The 25,864-nt window shown below is 36.7% G+C and overlaps 4 protein-coding genes across 4 annotated transcripts; 2 read left to right on the plus strand and 2 right to left on the minus strand.

Annotated features, from left to right (window-relative positions):
* Positions 1–1,647: 1,647 nt before the first annotated feature.
* LOC109014160 (calcium-dependent protein kinase 1-like) lies at positions 1,648–7,836 on the minus strand. The gene is made up of 8 exons (XM_018996518.2): positions 7,383–7,836; positions 6,359–7,242; positions 5,489–5,632; positions 5,203–5,355; positions 4,271–4,386; positions 3,911–4,078; positions 2,762–2,986; positions 1,648–2,014 (listed from the first exon to the last, which is right to left on the minus strand). Exons 2-8 carry the CDS (start codon positions 7,137–7,139, stop codon positions 1,892–1,894), a joined length of 1,710 nt encoding a protein of 569 aa, XP_018852063.1. The 5' UTR covers positions 7,140–7,242; positions 7,383–7,836; the 3' UTR covers positions 1,648–1,891.
* Positions 7,837–15,979: 8,143 nt separating this feature from the next.
* On the plus strand, positions 15,980–17,022 carry LOC109014159 (chlorophyll a-b binding protein of LHCII type 1). The gene has a single exon (XM_018996517.2). The coding sequence runs from the start codon at positions 16,085–16,087 to the stop codon at positions 16,886–16,888; it is 804 nt and encodes a 267-aa protein (XP_018852062.1). The 5' UTR covers positions 15,980–16,084; the 3' UTR covers positions 16,889–17,022.
* A 1,587-nt stretch (positions 17,023–18,609) lies between these two features.
* LOC109014158 (fasciclin-like arabinogalactan protein 17) lies at positions 18,610–21,514 on the minus strand. Its single transcript, XM_035685420.1, has 2 exons — positions 20,116–21,514; positions 18,610–18,691 (listed from the first exon to the last, which is right to left on the minus strand). The coding sequence occupies exons 1-2, from the start codon at positions 21,470–21,472 to the stop codon at positions 18,618–18,620; spliced, it is 1,431 nt and encodes a 476-aa protein (XP_035541313.1). The 5' UTR covers positions 21,473–21,514; the 3' UTR covers positions 18,610–18,617.
* Positions 21,515–24,764: 3,250 nt separating this feature from the next.
* Positions 24,765–25,217, plus strand: LOC109014164 (UDP-glycosyltransferase 76C5-like). Its single transcript, XM_018996522.1, has one exon. It carries the CDS (start codon positions 24,765–24,767, stop codon positions 25,215–25,217), a length of 453 nt encoding a protein of 150 aa, XP_018852067.1.
* The last annotated feature ends 647 nt before the right edge of the window (positions 25,218–25,864 follow it).

The raw sequence follows: 25,864 nt of genomic DNA on the forward strand, positions 1-25,864 counted from the left end.
TAAATTCAATTTTTACATTAAATTAACTGTTTATTTTTTATATAATAATAAAATTTTATTAAATTAATAACTTTTTATTTGATTTATCCTATTTTATAAGTCTTTTAATTTAATATTAATAATAATTTTATTCTAATTAAATTAATATTAAAAAAATCATATTTTCAAAAGTTATTTATTACTAATAATAAAAAATATTTGGTTAAACTCATTTAAAATTCTATTTAAATTTCTTAATTACAAATCAAATAGTATTTTTATTTGGAGTAAAAAATTAATATTTTAATATTTACTTAGAATGAAAAACTAATATTTTAATATTTGATGAATCAATTATAATTTTTCATCTTTGATCAACTACTATAGTAGAAATCTATTTTATTTTAGATTTGATCAATCCAATATTGGTTACTTTTACATCAATTATGTCAATTTTAACTAACTTTTTCACTTGACCAAGTCAACGTAAATACTCTTAAATAGCTTGTTTTATATGAATTTGAAATTTCCCTCATTTGCAAAATTAATCATTTTCAATAATCCTGCTTAAATTTTTATTTATTTATAATTAAATTTATAAAATCATTTCAAATGAAAAATTATAGTTGCAGTCGTGAGTCTATAAATATTGAGTAATCACTTTTAAAAAAATGAATAAATAAGGAATCTACATAAAAAATAATAATTTTTTAATAGTAAATTTTATTTTTTTTCAAAACGACTGCATAAAACTTACATATTTTATAATTGTATATAACATTATTCATTTTTAATATAAAATATAAAACGTTTTAATTATCATATTTCTTAATAAATTGATAAATAAAATTATAAAAATCTGTAACGCACATTTGCTATTGTTATGATTGTAATAATGACTTTTAATTTTATATATAATTATTAAAAAAAAAAAACAAAAAACAAGAAGAAGAAGAAGGAGGAGGAATAATTGGCTTTGGGAGCGTGTAGGGTGGGGCCCCTCAAAAGAGTGGGATATATCATATGCCGATGGAGGAGCGTGTGATTCCTTATTACATTTATTTATTTAAGGCCTAAAACTCTGGACAGAAAAAGAAAGGGTGGGGGTGGTGGCGGTGGCGGTGGCGGTGGAAAAGCATGCACAAGCAATGGATGAATAAAACTATTTAGTGCTCAAGAAAAGAAGGGCATCCCACTTCTCCACTAGCTCTAGCTTTTATATATGAAAAATTATTTTTAAAAGCTTATATGCAAAGCACACCTTCTATTTAATTTATATGATAAATTTTGATTTGCTAGAAAAATTTAAAATTAAAATCACTAACAAATCAAATACTGTCATGTTAATTAAATAGAGGGTATGCTTTGCACAGTGATTTTCTTATAAACTAACTGTTGGTGATCAAATTAGAGGTGATTTGATAGAGGAATGATGATGCATGATGAGAAAGAGAGAGAGAGAGAGAGATTTGAGGATGTAGAATTAGAGGTGATTTCAGATATGAGATTTCTTTATTTTAGTAAAAAGATGATACTGTTGATGATCAAATTTAAACCAAGAAAGCCAAGCTAATTTTACCAAATATGAATGAATCAGCATTCAGCACCAGCCAATGCTGTGAGGTGCTTTTTCCCTCACAGCATAAATAATAATAATTAATACCAAAAAACACAAAGGAACATACATTTTATTTTTGGTCATCCATATGGTATGCAATATTACAATTAAAAGGGTTGGTGTAGTTGCAAAACTCATAGCACATGAAACTCTGAAAAAATTCAATCATGTTTTTTGTATCTCTTTAGAAAGGCCTTGGTGCTCCTTAGATGAGCATATATGCTCCTACTGTACAATCTCGAGAGGTTGAAAGCAAAGAAGAAAGAATGAAGAATCTCACCACTGCCTATGCAACTATAGTCTTAGAGCTTCTTTAAGCCCGATGCTGAAAGTATGTTCTAGGCCCTTCTTACCAACACCTACAGCATTTCCTTTTTGCATCATGGCAACAAACTCATTGTAATCTATGCGTCCATCCTGCAAAATTAATATAAAACAATTTCTTTTTTGGCTTAGTAATCGAGATTTTGTTGAAGAACAGAACGCTAAAGGCATTGCTTGCTCAAATAGAAACAAAAATCATACGCAAGTATGTATGATGCATCAGACAGTCACTGGAAGGCTGGCTGACTGCAATTGTAGTAATTTACTATACATACGAAAGGAAAGTCTGATACACAGTGCAAGCCATGTCAATGGCATTAGGGGAGTTCTAGATAAGGTCGTAGCCTTTAGCTCTTTCCCATCAAATGCAGCCATGTGCTCGATAGGCTAAAACAGTTTACCATTTCTGCAAAGAAATGGCCCATGCAGAAACTAAAACTTGAGAAATCTTTTTATTCTCTATCTTTTGTAGTTAACAATGAAATCCTTATCTCAACCCAACCCACCACTCCAAATGCCTAATCACTGTGATGGGATGGCCTGCCTTAACTTCATCTAACTTATTTTCATGTGGAAAACCATTAGTAAAATCCAACTTAAATTATTTCCAAGCTTGCAAGTCAACATAAAGAAGGTGGATAGGGTTCTGGACAAGCTACTACTGCATCAACTTGTGGCTGCGCTAAGCAAACTAGGCCATGCTTTGCTGAGTCCAATTCTAAAACAGGGGTCAATGTATCCTTGATGCGAACTACCTATTCATGTAAGGCAACAGAGATTGATCTTTCGATAACTTTTCATTTTTAAACGTGGAAGTATGATTTTAAAGTAAATACTCACGTTATCCTGATCAACTTCTTGGATCATTTCTTCAAGGCGAACATCTTCTATCCCAAACTCCTCAAAAGCCTTTTGAAGCTCATCAGGAGTAATATAACCACTTCCATCCTTGTCGAAGTACGAAAAAGCTGCAAATAGATGATCCTGTCTCTCGATTTTGTTCAGATGCAGTGTTGCAGCAATGAACTCCCCATAATCAATGGTTCCACTGTTATCTATATCTGCCTGCAATTCAGTCATGTAAGTGGATTAAAAACATAATTCATTAGTGCAACATTATTTCATTGCCTCATGACAGCATGCGGGATTCCCACAGAGGCAGAAATACAAACTATTTTCATAATCTTGCCAATTTCAACAAGACTAGAGAAGTTTCTCATGCAAGCTCCCATGTTTTATAAGAATACAGTGCATCGAGGTCTTCATATTTATAAAATAACAGAAAGTTTATACCCTCCAGGTAATAATAACCAGTGTCCCAATCATCCATGGCTAAACCAAGCTTCTCCAGGTAATAATAACATATCAAACGAGCCAAATTATAATCACTTGAGTTCATTTCTATAATGATATGTAGTCAGTAATATGAGAAAGAAACATTTCTTTACTGTCTTCCACCCATTTCCTTGTGGGGCATCAGGAGCCACTTTAGACCCTCCAAAACATCGTGACCAACACCTAAAACTAAAGGAAAAGAAAATAAATAATGAGAATCTCCAGGCCTTATTTAACGTGTCAAGGAAAGATAGACTTTTCATTCTCCAACTAACAAGGGCTTTACACTTTGACCCTAAACTACCCAAGATTGACACATTGCACCTCCAACTACTACTGACTGTCAAATAACACTCTCCTCCGATTAAGTAGGTGAAAATAGGTGAGCAACACAGTCCAACAGTCAGATTGTAGTGGAGGGTAGGCATTGCAACTGTTTGACAGTTGGAGGGGTGCAATATGTCAATTCTGGTAGTTTAGGATGACTCTCTCTCTCTCTCCCGCACACACACACATGCGCATGGGATTTTGGTTTTATATTTTATACTCAGAGACCTTTTTCTTTCTTTTCCCACAAACAGCATGATATCAATTAGGGGAACCCTTTTGAAGCATTTAGGAAAAGACTTGGATCCAAATTCATCTAATACTTACGGCTTGCATCAGATCATAAATTTCAGATTCCTTAAGATTAGCTCCTACTCTTTTCAAACCAGCCTTCAGTTCTTCAAAACTGATTTGACCACTATCGTCTGTGTCAATCATCTTGAACATTTCTTTTAGGCCAGCTATCTCTTCTTCAGATAAGTTCTCTGCAATGACCTGCAAAGAACAAAGATAGGGAGAAAAAAAAAATTAGTCACTCTATCTAAAAGAAAATTCAAACAATATTTTCAACATGAATTATGTACTGTATTGTTTCTGATCATTAATTAATTTACACAGAAACTCTTAACGATTCAGCTTTTCAACGATCTTATATTCAAAAGCCTTCAGCTTTCACAATACACTTACTCTAAGTGCCATTTTCTTGAGCTTGTTCATAGCAGAAAATTGCTTCAAGCGACTTAAAACTGCAGAATCAAGAGGCTTGTCGGGAGCAACTCCATCAACTTGAACCCAGGGATGACCTGTCAGGAATTTAAATTGTAGATGAGCTACAACAAGAAAACCCTTGCCTGAAACATTCCTTAAATATTATAGGATTTATATATACACAAATAATAATGATGGTTCAAACAGCTAAAGCAGATGACATGTCATTTTAAAGAATTTAAAATTTTGCAAAAGGAAAATACAAAATCGAAAAGGACAAGATCCTTTGAATGGAATTTCATATGAACTATTAATCTATGCAGTAGTCTCATATAGCAAACCTGGGTTACAAGACAATAAAACCACATCTGTAGTAGATATCTGTCAAGATTTTGAAAGACGTCTCACTTTCAACAACAAGTCCTCTCAGTTTCATCATTGAGGACACAGAAAGCAACATTACTATGACATCGAAGAAACTCTCATCTTTCCTTCAATATACCATCAAGGCTCACAATAAAAACCTTGGAAGGGAAACATTACAAAAATATAAGTCAGCCACAGCATTTGTCATTATTGTAGTTTAATAGGTTTTTTATAAGTGGATTCATTTCTGACGCCAGCACGGCATTCTTCTAGTTTAATACTTCCATTGCTAAAAATTTTGAGTGTATCATTGACAGTCCAAGAAAATTTGAAGATATCAGGGCTACTTTTGGTGCAAAAAAGAATAAAACTATGATCATGAAAGCTCCAAAACGAAACCATTCAAAGATGAATTTTGGAGACTCAATGGGACATACATATTCCAATAGAAATAGTTTGTATTTGACCCCATCCCTAGATACGAATCAAATAACGCCTACTTGTCTGAATTAATCAATCAAAATACAAAACAATTATAGACTCACACAAAACTTCATGAACAGTGAGCCGCCTTCTAGGATCTCGAACAAGCATTTTTGTCACTAAATCTTTTGCACTGTTGGAGATACTGGGCCATGGGTCAGATGAGAAATCAAGATCACCATGCAGGACCTGTTCGAATATCTCTTGTTCCGCTTCTACGTGATCATGACAAGGATGGAGAGGAATGTTGTGAAAAAAGGAAAATTAACAAAACTTTGGAACATATTTACACATATGCAGACACCATACAGGAAAATTTCAAGAACTAGCAGATTCCAAGCTTCTTACCTGCCCAAAAGGGAGGCACTCCGCATAATAGAATGTACAGAATCACTCCAGCACTCCAAACATCCGCTTCTGGACCATAATGCTTCCGCAGAACTTCCGGTGCAACATAATATGGGCTTCCAACCACATCAGAAAATCTTTCACCTAAAAGGGGAAAAAACTTAGATATCAGAAAATCCAAATGGATTGCTCCTAGTTCTATGAAGTATCAAAGAAGCAAAGCAAAGAGTGGTGGAGCAGATAAGCTTATAAGGAGTTGCACACTCGACCGCAAATTAACCAATCAATTCACAAAAATTTAAAAATGAGTATAAAAAGTCAAAAACGTGCTTATACCAGCAAGTAAAGCAGTATCATTACACTATATTTGATGCATCTGAATGTAAATGTGTGTTCTGTAACGCTTAAAGTAAACATTATTTCATATGTTCTACCTATTTATATACGAACACAAACCATGCATGAAGAATAGGTTAGTAACTTATAAATGCATCTAACCAAATTCTAGGAACAAATAATCATTATCTTATCAGTACTTTCTGTGATCATGAATTACATCACTTATAATTGTCATAATTTTGGTGATTTTAGAATATCAATGTAAATAGGATTGTATGTAATGTTTAAACTGTGAAATTGGTGATTGAAAATAATTTGCAGAGATCAAACAAGCAACTTGGACTAGTCACGAGATAAGAACGTTGTGCAGGTGTTTTATAATTTATACAGAAAGCAAGTAGAATACCACGCCCCTTAATACAGAATGATCTCATCATCAACTAGTGGAATCTCATCCAACTATCAATTTTGAAAGACTTTGAAGTAGCAACTCAAATAGTTTTCAAAAGTACTACAGCCATATGAATTTACCTGGTTTAAAGAATATCGATAACCCAAAGTCAATGGTTTTGAGAAGTGATTCCTCTTTATTGTTGACAAAGAGAAAATTTTCTGGCTTAAGGTCACGATGCATCACTCCCAGTGAATGACAAGCTTCTAGAACCCCAACTATAGTTCTGGTAAGCTCAGCTGCCTTTCTTTCTGTGTAATGCCCACGCTTAATAATCCTATCGAAAAGTTCACCACCTGCACATAGTTCCATCACAACATGAACAGCCACTGCATCTTCATAAGCCCCTTTGATAGATATAACATTCGGATGCCCCTTCAGATGGTGCATTATCTGAATTTCCCTTCTCACATCCTCAACATCTTCGTCTGTTATCAACTTCCTCTTTGCAATAGATTTGCACGCATATTCTTCCCCTGTTGCCTTCTCCACACAAAGAAACGTTGTCCCAAATTGCCCTTGTCCTAGTTTCTTTCCCAGACTGAAAAATTCCTTTATATTACCAGTTTTCGTCTTCAAAACCTCAGCACGAAGACCTGCACTAGCCACCCTCTTCATATGTGGGTTCTTCTTAGCTTTTGCAGGTTGCACTGGTTCCGAGTTTGGAATTGTCATTTGTTCTGGGGGCTTGTTTTGGACCGGCAAAGGCGATTCGGGTTGCTGCATTTCCTCATTGACTGTTTCTCCATTAGTATGAGGAGAAACCGAATCATCAGGCATCCGGGTTCGCCACATTGCGGCAGAAACCGATTGGAAGAAACCATTCTTAGAAATGCTAGGTCCGACACAAGTATTCCCCATATAGCACTAAACTGATTTCTTTATAACCTCCCTGCTTTCAACACCAAGATCTAATCCCACTGGATGTGTTAACACCAAACATGTTGGATCTTATCTTAACGACCTGGGTGACATAAGTAAGTCAAACACCCCTTGTAATTTTGTCTAAACTTGATAGAGATAACAAAATCAATCTTGAAATATAGCATGTGTTAGAACCATAAATCAACGAAAAACAAAGTAAAAAACAGAAGCATTACTCACCGAATTTGGAAATTTCTTCGTGTATTCAGTTGCCGACTTCATCCATACAAAGATAACAAGTGCACAAATGATGTTACAGTAAGATGAACAAAATTAAGGACACCCAAAGAGGCCAAAAGAAGTCAAAAATCTTTATTGACCAAAGATGAAATCCAGAAATATTACAACAACAAACAGAAAGAAGTAATTTCCCTTAAATTTTAGGATCTCAGAACCAGTCAGTAATAAAACAAACCAAGTCAAGCCAACAAAAAAACTGAAAGCCGATCAAAATTCTTCTATGTTCAACAAAAATCAGAATAACCCAAATGAGCAAACAGTAAGGAACGTGTAAACAAAGTCGAGAAGCTGGGAAAGAGAAGAAAGGGACCTCTGGTTTACCAGGTCTCTGGAATGGGATGTTGAAAAAAGAAATAGACTATAGTAATGCCGGCTTTTAGTGGGTGTCTCTGTGCACAAATGCAGGCTTTATTTGTATTTTACCTTGTCATTAAGAATGCTATTAATTTCAATCAACCGGGCTTTTCGGCTGATTGTCTTGCGGAAAGTCGTTGGCTATCTGAACCCACCAATCTCAACTTTTTGCCCAACGACGGTTTTGACTGTTATAATGTTTTTCTTGTTATATTATGTTTTATTTCTCCCTGTCTTTGTACTCTAATGTTTTTCTAATCAAAAATCCTATTCACAAGTGGCACTTAATGTCTGATCTGATCCGATCCGATAATTATATAAAAGACTCGTGTAGATGATTAATCAGGACAAATAAATCTGAAAATCCTCATAAAAAAATAACACGAAATGTCAATGAAGTTCATCGCGAAAATGCACCCTCCATTAGGCTAATTGAGCAACTTGGGAACCAAAAGGTGTATTGTGGGGAAGTACTTGTTTTTGTCTTGAATGAATGGACGGAGTCCAAATTAAGTCATCAGGATATTTCGGTATATTTATAAATAATAATAAAATTGTTTGAGTGGAAGTGCTGCTACTTCCATGAGTTTGTCCCATTCAATCTTATCACTAGTTTAAATTGTATTTTTTAATTTTTTTTTCTTTTTTATCTTTTAAATATTTTTTAAACATTTTTACATATCTTTTAAAATTAAAAAAAATACATCACTTTACAAATAGTTACTTTCTTAATCATTTTAAAAATATAAAAAATAAAATAAATTATATGAGTACTAACTTTGAGGGAGCAAACTCATGGGGCCAAATATCATTTTCTTTTAAGTGAAGATATATCTTTGGGTTTTGAGAAATGATAGATACAAAATTAAAAAGTTATTTGAACATAATTTTTAATATTATTTTTAATTTAAAATTTGAAAAAATAGTATTATTTTTTATATTTTGTTTAGAAATTTGAAAAAGTTGTAATAATTAAATAAGGATTAGATGAAAGAGTTTTACTATTCATCATCCCACGCATCACACTCATTTGTATTTTTTTTTATTTTTTTGGGTTTTATTCCACTTAGGCTCCGTTTGGATATTGAGAGTTTGGATGTTAAGATGAGTTGAGTTCTTTATAAATAGTAGTGAGTTGAGACGGTGGAGTGAGTTTTGTGGGGGCCACTCAAGATGAGTTTAGATGTGTTTGAATGTTAAGATGTTAGATATATTTATGAAAAATTGAAAAAGATTATTGATCTCACTTATAAATGGGTGTTTAAGTTGAAAAATGCCGTAGGTCTAACATGTAAAGAGGTTTTAAGTTGAGATGAGTTTAATAATTTGAGAGTTAAGTATTTAGATGTTAGATTTAGTTTAAAATTAGAATGAATTGAGTTGATCTCAACTGAGTTTAACTTTCAAACAGGATCTTAAACTAATTGAATTATTTTACTCATAATCTATACACTACGCACTTGGTAAAGAAAAAAATAAAAAAGTGATGTGTAGCATGGGAATGATAAGTAGAATTTTTCTTATATGAACAAATTAAATATTTGAATTGAAAATTATTTTATGTTTGAGAAATGTTTGACGTGAAAATATTGGAAAAAAGGGATTCTAAAGTTCACCAAAGCAAGTTTTGTTTTCGCACTCGTTCTTTAGCAACGAATCCACTGGAGTGTATCGTAATGACTCAATGAGGGGCCAGTTGAGTTAGCAGAGACGTGGAAGCATGCATGACGTTATGACGCGGGTTTAAACTACAGGCAACGTGCATGTCCATTGTCATCAGAATAGGTAAAAGCCGTGTTCCCGCCCTTAGTCAGGCTTATGGACTACGTCTATGAACACCGCAATCCATGCCGCAACTCTTTCTTTCCTTGTTTCTCTGTCTCATCTCGTGATGTGTACGCATCGGTCTTGTGAGAGAAGAGGTGGGTTAAGGACAAAAAAATATGTCCTGGCATGCATATGCAATCTAGCTTGAAAGTAATTCATGAAATTAATGGTTTTATATTTTATTTTTTTTATGCAAGGACGAGAGGTTCCAACCTGATTATTTTATTTGAAAATTAGTCTTTATATCATCTGGTCTAAAATTCTAACTCATCTCATCATATCTTATTTAATCATTATAAATTTCTCAAATTTTTAAATAAAATATAATAAACAATTCAATTTTTACAAGTACTAACACAACTAATATTAAAAAATAATACTCTAACAATATTTTATTTAACTTTCATCTTATTTCATCATTAAAAAATAAATCTTGGTCTATATTGACAAAATCAAATATGTTCATTCTCAGGATTCCAAATTGCACAAAATCAGCCACAGAATCATAACCATAATTATAGGAATAGCTATTAATTTGTAAATATTAATTACTTCCTTATATTTGTTTATTTCCATACATAGCTTCTTGTATCTATTTAAACAAGAATGTATCATTGTATTTTGCAAGTTATTGAAATAAAATCATTATGTTCTTTACATTCTTAACATGGTATCAGCCTAAATACGATCCCTACCCGAGACCTCCATGGCTTCCTCTTCCCCTCCAACCTCCACTATGTCCTCTCCATATACCCTCCACCCCTCTAACTCCCCTAGTCTAATCTTTGTCTCTAGTCTCCTTACAGGAGATAATTTCCCAAAATGGCAAAAGGCCATTACTCGAGCACTTAACGCCAAGAACAAGCTCAGTTTTGTTGATGGCTCTCTCCCCAACCCTGATCCGAACTCTCTAGAGTACAAACAATGGAACCAAACCAAGGACATGGTCCTTATCTGGATTTTAAACTCCATCAGTCCATCTCTAGCCAACTCCTTTGAATACCACACCAATCCACGAGAAGTTTGGATTGACCTCCAATCTCGTTTCAGCCATGGGAATAATGCTTGTCTCTATCACCTCAAATGTGAGCTTTCCTCTCTGCAACAAAACACCACCTCTATTCATGAGTATTACAACCATATCAAACAAATATGAGATGAATTAAGCCATCTTCAAAACAACAATTACCTCAAGGATTTGCAAAAACAAGCGGACGATGAACGCGTCTTCCAATTCCTTCTTAGCCTAAATGATTCATTTGCCCAACTCATAACCCAAATCCAAGCTATGGAACCCCTTCCTCCCATCACAAAAGTTTTTTCTATCTTCTTTCAGGAAGAGCAGCAATGCCTCCTGCACATCCGCCCACTACCGACGGAATCCATGGCCTTCGCAGCAACCTTCGTTGCACTGAATGTGGCAAAACGGGTCACACCCGTGACTGATGATGGCGTGTTATTGGATACCCATCTGGCCGCGACCCACGCTCCAAGCCGCGCCCCTCTCTTATTGGCAAACCACCGTCTAGCTTGGCTCCGGTGGCAAATCAAGCATCTTTCTCCTCAGATTCCTCGCCGGTACCTGGACTGACGCCGGAGCTCTACCAAAAACTGTTGGACTTGCTTACCCTGACACCCCATTCCTCCAATTTTGTTGGTAATGTTACTTCTTCGCCTTCTTCCTTCGACAGCCACCACGATTGGGTCGTGGACAGCGGCACTAGCACCCACATGTGCCACGATCGCCATTTGTTGTCTAAACTAAAATCTCCACCTCCTTCTCTCTCAGTGAAGTTGCCGAATGGCCATATCCTCTCCATTATGGGTATCGGCCATTGCACATTATCCCCAACCCTTACCCTTTCAAATGTCTATTATATCCCTGATTTCCATTTTAATCTCTTATCTGTCCCACAACTTACCACTAACACAAATTGCATTGTTTATTTTTTCTCTAAAAAATTTTTGTTTCAAGACCCACAATCGACGAGGCTGATTGGAGCGAGTGATTTTTGCAATGGGCTTTATGTGTATCGGCCCAACAATGTTATGGCTCTCTCCGTACAATCCACTGCTAATAAAAGACTTATGGCATCGATGCCTAGGTCATCCTTCCCGTCTTTTTATTCCTCAATTATTTAATAATTCTTATGTTATTTCGAATTGTGATGTTTGTGCTCGTTCTAAACACACACGTTTGCATTTTTCCTCTAATGATAATAAAAGTTCTTTTGCTTTCAATAGAATATTTTCTGACATTTGAGGTGGCTACCATACTTCTTCCATTAGTGGTTCTCATTATTTTCTCACTATAATTGATGATTTTTTCCACACCACTTGAATCTATCTTATGCGTTATAAATCAAAGGCATATACCAATCTCAAATATTTTTTGGCCCTTGTTCAAATCCAGTTCAATACCATGGCAAAAAAAATTCGCATTGATAATGGATAAGAATTTATTTCGCAAAAATTTCAACCTTATCTTCACAATTACAACATTATTCATGAACGTACCTGCGTTGAAACTTCGCAACAAAATGGTGTTGCAGAGCGCAAACACAGACACCTTCTAAATATTGCTCGCAGTCTTTGCTTCCAAGCACACTTACCTCTAAAATTTTGGGGAGAATGTGTACTCACTGTGGCATATCTCATTAACCATACACCAAGTTTCATTCTTCAAAATAAATCTCCTTTTGAACTTCTCTTCAACACCATTCCAAATTACAATCACCTTCGTGTGTTCCGTTGCTTATGTTACGCACAAACCCTCCATGCTCATCGAGATAAATTCTCTCCCTATACCTCCAAATGCCTATTTCTTGGCTATCCTAGTAACCACAAAGCATACAAACTCTATAATCTCGACACACAAAAAATTTTCTTTTCTCAAGATGTCACTTTCTATGAAGACATTTTTCCCTTTTAAGATCTTCCAGATATTTCTCATCCATCCATTCCAATTCTCCCCTTACTCGTTCCTGAACCTATCCTCTCATTACCTGTTCTTGAACCAATCCTACCAACCCCATCCTCTCCTCCTTCTACTACCACCACAGACTCCTCCCTTTCCTCTACTTCTCTTTGTCCTCGTCGCACTACTTCTTGCCCAGCTTACCTCCAAGATTATGTTTGTCCGACTCTACACGTAGGGCCCACGACATCATCACTTGCTACATCAACCTCAAGTACTGCTCACCATTTATCTGTTTTTCTTTCATATTCTCATTTCTCACCTTCTCATCTTACTTTTTTACATGCTCTCACCGCTTATGTTGATCCTTCTTGCTCTTCCACTGCCCTTCGTCATTTCCATTGGCGTGAAGCAATGTCTAATGAGCTTCGTGCCCTTGAAGCCAATTCTACCTAGACACTTGAATCCCTCCCTTCTGGTAAAAAGCCCATTGGTTACAAATGGGTCTTTAAAACCAAACTCAAAGCAGATGGTTCCATTGAAAGGTATAAAGCTCGCCTGGTTGCAAAAAGCTATGCTCAAGTTGAAGGCCTTGATTATCATGAGACTTTTGCTCCCATTGCAAAAATGACTACTGTTCGGTGCTTGTTAGCTGTAGCCGCCGCTCAACAATGGATCATTCACCAACTTGATGTCAACAATGCCTTATTGCATGGTGATATTGATGAAGAAGTAAAAATGACACCACCTCCTGGATATTGTCCTAAGGGGGAGACTCGTGTCTGCCGCCTCCGCAAATCCCTTTACGGCCTCAAACAAGCATCCCGCAACTGGTTTTTTAAACTAACCACTGTGCTTCTTGATGCAGGTTTTACTCAATCTCAAGCAGATCATTCTTTATTCACTTTGGTCAAAACCACGAGTATCACCATTGTGCTTGTCTACGTTGATGATATTCTAGTTACTGGAAATGATCTTTCCCAAATTGAGACATTCAAACATGCACTCTCTACCAATTTCAAAACCAAGGATCTTGGCTCTCTCAAATATTTTCTTAGTCTCGAAATTGCTCGTTTATAAAAAGGCATATTTCTTAATCAACGAAAATATGCTCTTGATATTCAAAATGACAGTGGTCAACTTGGCGCCCAGATCGCTTCATTTCCCATGGAACAAAACTTGAAGCTCACAACTCAAGATGGCGTCCTTCTTTCTGACCCTAGTGCCTATCGGCGACTAGTGGGACGACTCATCTACTTGACCATCACTCTTCCTGATATTGTCTTTGTAGTGAACATCCTCAGTTAGTTTATGCATGCCCCCCGCCTTCTGCACATGCAAGCCGCCACTCGTGTTCTTCGATACATCAAAGGCAGCCCAGGCCAAGACATTCTCTTTCCCTCTTCCAATACTTTACATGTTACTACCTATGTTGATTCAGATTGGGCTAGCTGTCCTACTACTCGCCGCTCCACCACCGGCTATTTCATTTAGCTTGGTACATGTCCTATTTCATGGCACACCAAGAAACAAACGACAGTAGCTTGCTCTTCCGTTGAAGCTAAATATCGTGCCATGGCCGTCACCACTTACGAGCTCACCCGGTTAAAACAACTCCTTGCTGATTTTGGTATTTCTCATCCTGAACTTTTCAGCTTACATTGTGATAATCAATATGCTCTGCACATTGCTCATAATCATGTGTTCCATGAAGGTACCAAGCATATTGAGATTGATTGTTATATTATTCGAGATAAGATCCAGGCTGGTCTCCTCACTGCAGTCCATACGTCATCACATGAACAAATTGCGGACATCTTCACCAAAGCCTTAGGCCGAGAATTTTTTCATCATTTCTTATGCAAGTTGGGCATTACGGATCTTCATACGCCAACTTGAGGGGGAGTATTGACACAATCAAATATGCTCATTCTCAGGATTCCAAATTGCACAAAATCAACCACGGAATCATCACCATAATTCTAGGAATAGCCATTAATTTGTAAATATTAATTATTTCCTTATATTTGTTTATTTTCATACTTAGTCTAGCCTCTTGTATCTATTTAAACAAGAATGTATCATTGTATTTTGCAAGTTATTGAAATAAAATCATTATGTTTTTTACATTCTTAACCGTCTATGAGCTTGAATTTGATTCACTTTAAATTATTAATATTAGTCACAATTTGTTCAATTTTCAATGGGGATGAAAAAAAAAAAGATAAATAAAGTTGTAATTGCCTACTTGGTTAGGTTTTCCCATCATAACAACCTTACAATTTTTTTTTTTTTTTTTTTTTTTTTTTTTTGGGGGGTTTCAAACTCTTTACTTCTATTTTGGAAGATGGAGATTATGCCAATTAAGCCACATGTCTTGACAAAACAACCCCACGAATTAGTTTCAAATAAATGGGTATTCACATGATCTTCTTAATTCCATTATTCAGCACATGAAAGTTAACCTACCTTACCAAAAGAATGGACGTGCGAGTTTGTGGGTCTTAATTATATATGATTTATTGTCCTTTAAAGCAGTTGCGCTTACATTTAAATCCATTACCTGCCCACCTCTCATTTTCATACAATAATGATCACCACAGACCCTGCACAGCCTTCAAGACAAATAAATAATAATCAATAACTTGTTTAGGATTAGGATTCTTTAAGATTTCTTTGTCCCAAATCTTCAACGTTTTGGTTAAATTGATTTTTTTGGTCTTAAATTTTACATGAAATTATAATATAAATAAAACTATACTAAATTGCAGAGTCCCAGCAATTGCACACGATCTCAAAGTTGTCCTAAATTAATACTTCAATCACAAACTTATAAGGATACTTAGGCCTCATTAATTTTTTTAGACAATATAAGATGAGTTGAAATAAAAGTTAAAAATTAAATAAAATACTGTTAAAATATATTTTTTAATATTATTTTTATTTTAAGATTTGAAAAAATTAAATTGTTTATTATATTTTATATAAAAAATTTTAAAAATTATAATAATAAAGTAAAATGAGTTGAGATTAACTATGAAAACAGTAAGGCCTAGAACATAACTTGAGTTGGGTCGATCTGTGCAAAATGGGCCTGGGCGAGTCAACTCAAACATAGACCAAAATAACTCACTCTGGGGCTGAACCCAACTCAGTGGGTCATTCCAAACACGTACGTAGAGAAGAGAAGAGAAGAGTAGTGATCTTCTCATCTAAAAAAATGACGTGGGCTTTTTCTATTGGCTACAGAAGCTACTCTCTAATATTGAGATGGATTTACACCACCAGAAATTATCAAAGCAGAATTGGTGGAGCAGAGACTGCCAACTGGGTAAGATATTTGCATGAAAATCTTCCTCTTTCATTTTCACCAATGAGAATAGAGATATAGATCACATGAGATAAGGGTCCCCTACTGCCTCCGACACTATAAAGACTGCACCCAACTAAGGTCATCCACACTCAAATAGCACCCTCAACACACCACTGATCTCTTCCTCACATTGCTTGCTTTCAAGTTCTAAACAACTTTCTTTTCAGACCAATGGCTGCTTCGACAATGGCCCTCTCCTCTCCTTCTCTGGCTGGCCAAGCTATCAAGCTTGCTCCCTCCTCATCTGACCTCCTTGGTGAGGGCAGAGTAACGATGAGAAAAACTGCTGGCAGGCCCAGGCCCGTCTCATCTGGAAGCCCATGGTATGGCCCTGACCGTGTTAAGTACTTGGGCCCCTTCTCTGGCGAACCTCCATCCTACCTTACAGGAGAATTTCCTGGCGATTATGGTTGGGATACTGCTGGACTCTCAGCTGACCCAGAGACATTCGCTAAGAACCGTGAGCTCGAAGTGATCCATTCGCGATGGGCCATGCTTGGGGCTCTTGGTTGTGTTTTCCCCGAACTTTTGTCTCGCAATGGAGTCAAGTTCGGTGAGGCTGTCTGGTTCAAGGCTGGAGCTCAAATCTTTAGTGAAGGTGGGCTGGACTACTTGGGAAATCCAAGCTTGGTCCATGCTCAAAGCATTCTAGCCATTTGGGCCACACAAGTGATCTTAATGGGTGCAGTTGAAGGCTACCGTATTGCTGGTGGGCCACTTGGTGAGGTGACAGACCCGATATACCCAGGTGGGAGCTTCGACCCATTAGGCCTTGCTGATGATCCAGAGGCATTCGCTGAGCTCAAGGTAAAGGAGCTCAAGAATGGGAGACTGGCCATGTTCTCCATGTTTGGGTTCTTTGTCCAAGCCATTGTGACTGGCAAGGGACCATTGGAGAACCTGGCTGACCATTTGGCTGATCCTGTAAACAACAATGCCTGGGCATATGCCACAAACTTTGTCCCTGGAAAGTGAGGGAAGCAGTAAAAGCTGTATGTACAAGAGGGTGTGAGAAAAGAGTGTTGCTTGTGATGTAACCCAATGGAGAACGCATGTGTACTTGTGAAATTAATTTTAAATAGAGCAAAATTTCTTTCGAAGTGGGCATATATCCTTTGATTGTGTATTGAATAAGTCCATTGTTCTATGCCTCGCCAAGCCTTGAGTGCATGATCATGATCTATCACCCTGCCTTCTAAGATTTGTCAGCAATCATCCAGATATGAGATAGGCATCGGCAAGAGTCTCAAGAAAAAGTAAATAAAGACAAGGCAACGGAACGATATAACAAATGAACATAAATCTCAAAAGCAGCATCTAAGAATTGAGCTAAAATGTAAAAAAGCATGACATGTTGGCAAAGTGATGTAGTCCAAAAAATAACAACAACAACGAATTGAGGTAAACCGTAAAAGGTAAAACAAATGTTGGCAAAGTAATCTAGTCCAAAGAGTAATATTAGATACAGTCTATGGATTCCAAGTTCCGTGCACCCTCTTTGAAAAAAAGTAGAGTTCATTATTTAAAAAAAAAAATATGAATTCCAGATTTAACCACTTTTTTCAAAAGAAATGCGTGAGACTTGCATATCCTATAATTGCAAATATCATTTATTGCAGTCCAAAATATCCATCAATCCTGAAACTTAGAACCATGTTGTCCAGCACTTTGTTAAATCATCATCTCTTTTGGTAATAAAAGGTGATGTGTCCATGCCTTGCACAAACAGAATATTTACAATTCAAGGAAGAAAAAAAAAAAAAAAACAAGTAGCAGCAGCAGCAGCAGCAAAAGAACAGAATTTCACAAACACATAATTACAATAATTACATTTTTTTTTTTCACCTTGCAAGCCATGAATTTGCAATTTTAATCATTTTATTTCGTAATTTTTTTCTTTTTTATTGAGATGAAATCCACTTGATAGACATTTCGTGGTCCATCTAAATCAACAAAATCAATTCCCCATCTCACGAACTAAAATTGGACAACTAGGCACCGCCCTTATTCAGAGACAAATCGAATACAAAAGTCTTGTGCAAGGAACCTTCCCTTCCAATGCATAGAATTTCAGCTTTGACAAGGGAGTACTCTATCTGCAGCAGCCAACAATGGTGAAAAGGGAAGTTACTGAGCAATACTTATCGTGTGGTGGTTTATTATAATGCATGTGTTGCTCTTGAATTTATATATTTATTTATTTTTACAAATTCACGTCTCAATAATCAGCAAAGTGCTCTTGAATAGTATTGAAGAACTTACAAATAGGACCCACAAACCCACAACCACTTCTGGACATTTTGATCAGAAGATGTGTTCTGTTAGAGAAATACTCGAATCACAAAGTAATTACATAAAAGTAATCCCACAAATTGATATAGTTTAATGTGATTGATCCGTCGGATCTGCTTTACAATAAAAGTAATCCCACAAACTGATATGGTTTGTCAGATTTGGAAAATTACTTTTATTGTAAAGCAGATCCGACGGATTAATCACATTAAACTATATCAGTTTGTGGAATTACTTTTGTGTAATCTCTTTGTCTCGTTTTTTATAGGCAGAAAACTTTGTTATAATATTTCAAGGCACAAAAGGTGGGGGTGTAGAACCTACAATCGGTTCAAAATATTCAGAGGAAAACTTACCTTCTTCTTTGAAGTGTTCTTCTGGAGGCATGGGAACTGGCATTTTCCCATATTGTTCAATGGCATGAGGTGAAATGAGAATCTTGTCCAAAGGCCCCAAGCATCCGACAAGCTACTTCAAGCAATGTTGCTGCATAACATTATTGATAATTAAATACATAAAGTACTTAGGCCAACCATATCTTTCTCATGAAAAAAACAAAACCATCTGCCGATCGAAAGCAACTTTCTAACACCATTTTGGCTATGAAAGCAACATTTCTCCAATAAAGAAGTGCTTAAATTAAGTGCAGAACTTAATCCTGAACAGGCCGCTAACAATATCATATTCCATGCAATCAAATAATACAAGCAAAAGCAGGATCTTACAAAGGAAGATTCTACCACATATAGTTAATATTGATGACTGGAACACATGCAATAAATATACCAGCTTAATGCTTTTGACTTGATAATAATAAAGTCCCAATTTGACAATAATGAGGGTCAGATTGCATCTGGGCATCTTCTCTAATCGAAACTGTCGATTGCAGTGTTTTTCTCTTTGGTTGCGGCCTCATAAAGCAGTTCCGTAGTCTACTAATTGGACTACACACAACCCGTATCTTTTGCATGGTATAAGACTTATAGATAGTACCGTTCTTTTTTTTTGTATACATTGTCTTTATTTATTTGTGATAAGTGTTTCTACAGTTATAAAGAGATCTCACAAAACTAAACTCACGTGTTGATATAGTTTCATATGATACGTTAGATCTACTTTACAATAAAAAGTAGATTTATAATCTAATGCATCACATCAAAATACTTAATTAATTTGTGTGTTTACTTTTATGAGATCTGTTTGAAGGAAACATTGCTTTTTTCATTTTGCTTAGATAGCGTCTACCATAATAGATGGCACAAATTCTTTTCACCGGGCAAATGCACGAAACTTCAATCTTGAGATTCTAGAGTACTCTAACCTTATTTTACAGTTACCTACTCAAGAATATGCGAGAAAAGAATTTCTAATTGTTGATTTATCCGACAGAGAAATAATCCAACCGCATCGGATTCTTTTTGTGTTGTCTGCTTTTAATCTTAAAACTCAAAAGTCAAATTCCAAACCTATATCCCAAGGAACCAAGTTTGGTTTCAAGAGTCATGCAAAGGTTAAACTAAGGTTGCGTTTGGATGTTGAAGTGAATTGAGTTGAGTTGAGTTGAGATAATAAAATATTATTAGAATATTATTTATTATTATTATTATTATTTTAAGATTTGAAAAAATTGAATTGTTTATTATATTTTGTGTTAAAATTTAAAAAAATTATAATGATGAGTTGAGATGAGTTGTGATTCCAAACCAACCCAAATTACCCTCAGCCATTTGGACCACTAAAGGACAGCTATGAGCTATGAGTCTTTGACCAAATCTGACCCACCGACACACACAAGCACACGAGCTCACAAAAATTCCCTAGCATTCACCCTTCACCCAAACCGAAACATCGGATACCGATATATCGCCGATACTACGATCGAGAGAGGACAGAAAAATAGGCGAACATACCTCTCCTGGGTTTTGCTGCGACTTTAGCAGTAGCATGTGAAACAATTTTGGTCTCCTCTTCCGGGAACAGAACCCCGTCAATCCCTTGAACCGAAATCCTCCCGTCGATGTAAATATCGGGATCGAACAAGTACGCCGACCCCTCGCCCTGACCGAACTTCACCGACCCATCGGCCTCATGGGCCATTACCTTCTGCGGCAACCGCAGCGTGTCGTACTTCACTTTCCCGAACCTCCTCACCGCATTGTACATGCTCTCCTCCGTCTGATACTCCGGTATAATGTGGTAATACAGTATCTGTTCTGGCGCGCCTGGCTCACTCAACTGGTCCGTGGTCAGCTTAGCCATGGCCTCGTCGTTCGGAGCCAAGACTGTTATTACGTACCCCTCCGACACGAGCTTTCCCATTTCGGTGGCTAAGGAAGTGAGGTTCACTAACATATCGGCTATTTCATTGTACCCGCCGTAGTGTAAGAGGGTGTGGATGAAGTCTTTGACTTGTTCGATGCCGTTGAAGTGGTGGTGGGGCCCTCCAGGGCCTGGCGCCGGAGCTGGGGCTAGGGACGGACCGGGAGCCATGGCATCGTAGATAGGGAGAACTGGCGGCGAACCGGGTTTGCTCGGTGGCGTGGGTTTCTTCAACCGATTTGTTCTGGGGTCGATTTCCGGGGCTCCTTCTGGTTTGATGGCCGAAATTGATCGAAGGCTCCGGCGGTTGTTGAAATCCTGCTGCACGGACTGTGGGATTAACAGCCGTTCGATCCCGTGGATAACGCCGTCCGGACGGTTCACGGCGTGCGGGTGTATCACCCTTGCGGAACCCACGAACATCTCACCCGAATCCTTACTCGTTAACTCGACTGGGTCGCGGGCGAGGGAGCCGTGGAGACTAGACTCGGTGGCTAACTTGGGCCATTCGTGTAGACCAATTCGTTTGGGGACAATGTGGGACAGCAAGAGGGTCTGCAGGGACATGACGTTCCCGGGCTCGAGAAGGAAGCGCTTGAATTCTGGGTCGAGACCTCGCTCGAGGGCCTCATTCATAGGGGCGAAAATGGTGATGTTGTGGTGGCCCACCTCGTCTTCGAGTGTCTGCAACAGGAGGGCCTTCTCCACGAGCTCGGCGAGCTCGGTATAGTGGGAGTCGAGGAGAGCAACGAGGACTGAGTTGGAGTTTACGTGGGGCGAGCGAGTAATTGGGTTCTCGGGTAATGCACGAGCACCGGGTAGGAGATCAGCGGAAACAATAGCGAGAAATGAAAAGAAGACGAAGAAGAGCTTGTGAAAGACTTCCATGGCAAAACAGAACGAAAGAAGTGGAGCTGGTGAGTTGGAGAGAGGAAATAAATACAACATTATTATATAAAAGCTTTATTGGCTTCAAAGTCGAGATTGTTTTTCTTTGGCAAGCTGTCTCTAAATAAAGTCGGCCATGGAAGTACTGTTTGTGCTCTTGTTTAGGACAGTCTGATCTGACAGAAATGGGATTGATTAAAATTCGATCCGGTGGCGTGTAAAAAAATAAAAAAAAATTTATCGCTCAAGTGATCACGATTTATTAAAAAAATAAAAATATATAAATTTAAAATAAAAGAAGGTTAAAAAAAAATTCAAATCTTAAATTTTTATTATCTATTTTTTAAATAAATCTCGTAGCGCCACGTTAAAATGATCATTCAAATGGTAAATTTAAGATTTGAAAAAAATACAGTCAAGTTTAACTGAGAATCCCTTCAATCCAACGTAAATCGTATTATTTTATCCGGATTATGTCCTATTTAATTGATGTTACACGTTTGAATGAAGATATGGTCACGTTGTTACTTGAATTAATCTGTTTTTACTTTTTATTTAAATTCACATATTTTTAATGGTTTAATAAATCTACTATTTATTACTGTATGACACGCTAATAAATTTCATTGAAGATAATAAAAATAAAAATAAAGGCAAAAAAATTTAAGACAAAAAAAATTACCAATTGACCTAGAGTAATTTTTATGTTTTTATTTTCTCAAAGGTTAAAGTACCGTCGGCTGTGTATGAAGAATACTTTTATTCGTCAATGCTACACCATGATTTTTTTTTGTCATTATTATACCTTTTTAATTTTTAATTTTTTTTTAATAAATATACGGCCTATAAATGATAAATATAATTTTTTTTAATTCAATAAAAGAAATCAAATGTCATGTATTGTGTCAAGTATGAATGAAGAATAAAATGGCTCGTATAGAAATGTTAAGAGATATTTAGCGATGATTTAAATAGTGAATTGAAACCAGATGTGTTGATATGAAATTTGAATAAAATATTATTTTTATTTTAAAATTTAAAAAAATTAAATTATTTATTATATTTTATTTAAAAATTTTAAAAAATTATAATAATTAAAAAAATTAAATTAAGATGCTGTTGATATCCAAACCATCCCTAAACAATGGCCATATATGAACACGTGGAGACAACATTATTATTATTATTATGTGATGGGAGTGATAGCGACATTGCCGGGTGCTTGAAGCGTTTGTTTGCAGGAGAAAGTTTGTATTGAGATATTAACAAGAGAGGTGGGGAAGGAAGGAACGTGGAAACCGTTGTCTTTGTACCCACAGTTGTTTGGAAAGGTCGCGGCGACCCTCGGCCACCTTCTCTTTATACTATTAAACTGTTATTTTCCCCCATCCATATTTGTAAGCATCCGACATGATAATCCGATCCAAATTCATCTCCAACTTTGTAGAATTGTCGATTCATGGTCCTGTAGTCTGTAATTTTTACGAGAGCAATGTTGAGTACAAGTTTTGGGGGGGACGTGTAAGTTTTACAGAATGAGATTGACCTGTAAAAAATGAATTATTTTATTTTTGATTGTGTAAAGTCTCGACCCTATTAATACGTTGTTGTTGTTGTTGTTGTTGTTAGGAGCAGGCCGAAACCAACCCTATTAAATACAGCCTTTTTCTGTTTTTTTGTTTATGAGTCAGTAACTACTCTCAACTCATCTCAACTCATAATTATAATTTTTTCAAATTCCAACACAAAATATAATAAATAATTTAACTTTTTCAAATTCTAAAATAATAATAATATTAAAAAATAATATTTTAACAATATTTTATCATCTCAACTCAACTCAACTCAACTAACTTCAACATCCAAACACAACCTAAAACTAGCTCCATTTATGTGACGGATTCCTTGTGCGTCAAAGCCCAATTGCCCGAGCTTCGGCCCCTTATGCTCAAATCCCGACTTCACAGAAAAAGCCCCAAAATCTGTAATTTATGTGAGCATGGGGTGAGATTGAAACGTTCAAGCTCTTTCCTCGTCTATTCTCGCGACACCATATCTGATGCCATTTTCTTCATGCATTTTTCTATTTCTACAAATTTCTCCCTCCATGTATGTTGATGTAACTTCCTATTCAAGGGTTGTTCATGAACGAATTGTGGTTGGCATACCAAAGACATGTTGATGCTATTAGGTTGAAATAATTTTTAAATCTCAGACAGTGCCAACTGTTAAGTCGTGTTTTGACCCCCATTTTTTTAGAGGTCTCTGACTTTTTTTGTCTTTGTAATGATGACCCTCTACTTCGGATGGCTTGGTGTTGTATTTAATGTGGTCGAGACAGGACCTTGACCCCTGGTGAGGGCCATTTAACATCACATTTAATGCAGTTGATCCTATCGGCAATATGATCCACCCGACCTTTTTCTCATTAGTGCACTTGAGAGTATTGGGATAGTGATTTGTATACACCCGAGTTGGGCTCGCATCGCCTGGCAAAGCCCACAGGCTGTAAGGGGAATAGGCCAAAAAAAACTTAGGGAGAAGGGTTCAGACAAGCCCGCCGCAAAGGAGTTCAGCTGATGGCTTGCCCCCATCTCTTATCCTAGCGCATTAATGGGACCAGGATTGCTTAAAATCCTGTCCCCCAAAGGATCATGCACATTAAGACTATATTAAGTTACGAGACTCAGTTGAATTCAGTCTAATTTTAAGATGAGTCTAATATCTAAATATTAAATTCTTAAATTATTAAATTCATCTAAACTCAAAATCTCCTTACACGTACGACCCACAATTTTTTTTAACTTAACATATATTTATACTTAGGACTCAAAATATTTTTTAACTTCTTATAAAAATATTAAATTCATATTAACATTTAAACATACTTTAAACTCAATTTAAAAGGATCACACATAACTCATTTTACTATTTAACTCATTATTATTTATAAATAATTGAACTGAATTAAGTTCAACTCAACGTCTAAACATAATCTAAATGCGTTCGAGATCCCCCAGGTTGGAGCCCGATTCTTGGCTCAGGTGATCGCATTAAGTGACACGAAGGAAAGCAAGGTATTTTGACGGGTAAAACTCATCCTCTCTGTTTTTTAGAATTAAGCTCTACGATAACTAATTTTGACATCGGAGATTATCCGGCACCAGCCACCCTTTCCTTCTCCCTCCCGTAGGTATTAGACAATGGTTACGCTGTCCACAAGTATATTCCCCCTTCATGGACCAGCCGAGGTCTCTTTCCTCTCATTTCCTACTTGTCAAACCACGAGACTTTGGTTTCTGCGAAGTGGGCTAGCCTGGGCCTGGTTGGGTACAAAAACTCCCTTCCACCCATGATCCAGCTCGACGGCCACCATCCTCTACTCCTAAGGCTTCTCGTCGTCCACCCTGAATTCAATTCTCCAAACTCTTCAAGCCACCCTGATTTTAGTTTTGTGTCCATACCAGATGGTTTGTCTAAAACTAATGTCTCAACTGAAGATGCTCTGGCCACCATATCGACTCTTAGAAAGAACTTTGAAGCTCCATTTCAGCGATACATGGAGCAGATCATATTGAAAGCAGATCAGGATGATCCCCACGATCGGGTTGCTTGTGTTGTTTATGATGGGTTCATGCACTTCGCTCAAGCTTTGGCTAACCATCTGAAACTTCCCGTGATTACACTGATTAGTGTGCGTACGAATGCGACTGCCTCGTTGCTTGCCTTCGCTCTCTTTCCTTATCTTCATGAACAAGATCATGACTCTTTTCAAGCTAGGTACGTCTGGATCAACTATTGTTGAAATCTATCAATAATATTGTAAAGGTGTCCCTCTGCTGGGAGTAAACTCCCTGCGCCTTAGACCAGTTTACAAGAGAAAAAGAACTAAAATAGCAGAGCAATATGCTTAATTAAAGTGCCAGGGCAATAAAAACTGGCCGCAAGAAGATTAACAAAATCTGGTTGAGATGGTGAAGAGATATTGAAAGCACAGTGTCTACGGTCCATAATTGCATGGGGCCTAGCCAACAGTGAGCAGCCTTTCTTGTGGGTGGTTAGACACGGTTCAGTTCGCAAGTCTGAATGGGTTGAGCCTTTGCCCGTGAGTTTTTGAGTGCGAGGTATGTGCGTCATGTATGGAAGGTGGGGTTGGAGTTGGAGAGTGTATTGGAGAGAGGGAAGATAGAGAGAGCTATTAAAATTCTAATGGGCCAATGGCGGATGTTGAAGGAGTGGAGATGATGAAAAATTCTATTCCTAAGCCTCATACACCACACACCATCCTTTTTATGATTTCTTTAATTTTATTCTCTTATCAAATGTGTGGTATGTGGATTATGAGTAGAATAATTCAATTATTTTAATAATAATAAAACCATAAAAAACTTTAAAAAAATTTTAAAAAAATAAAAAAAATCTTGGTGTGTGGTGTATGGGCTTATGAATAGC

Source organism: Juglans regia, chromosome 14 (assembly GCF_001411555.2).
Source record: "Juglans regia cultivar Chandler chromosome 14, Walnut 2.0, whole genome shotgun sequence".
In the NCBI taxonomy this organism is placed as follows: Eukaryota; Viridiplantae; Streptophyta; class Magnoliopsida; order Fagales; family Juglandaceae; genus Juglans; species Juglans regia.

Coding starts and splice junctions, on each gene's coding strand:
- LOC109014164 (XM_018996522.1), top strand. CDS start 24,765: ATGATCCAGCTCGACGGCCACCATCCTCTACTCCTAAGGCTTCTCGTC.
- LOC109014159 (XM_018996517.2), top strand. CDS start 16,085: ATGGCTGCTTCGACAATGGCCCTCTCCTCTCCTTCTCTGGCTGGCCAA.
- LOC109014160 (XM_018996518.2), bottom strand. CDS start 7,139: ATGGGGAATACTTGTGTCGGACCTAGCATTTCTAAGAATGGTTTCTTC. Junction 5,356..5,488: donor AGTGCCTCCCTTTTGGGCAG/GTAAGAAGCTTG, acceptor ATGATCACGTAG/AAGCGGAACAAGAGATATTC. Junction 2,987..3,910: donor TTTATGATCTGATGCAAGCC/GTAAGTATTAGA, acceptor ACTGAATTGCAG/GCAGATATAGATAACAGTGG.
- LOC109014158 (XM_035685420.1), bottom strand. CDS start 21,472: ATGTTGTATTTATTTCCTCTCTCCAACTCACCAGCTCCACTTCTTTCG. Junction 18,692..20,115: donor CGCAGCAAAACCCAGGAGAG/GTATGTTCGCCT, acceptor AATGTTATGCAG/CAACATTGCTTGAAGTAGCT.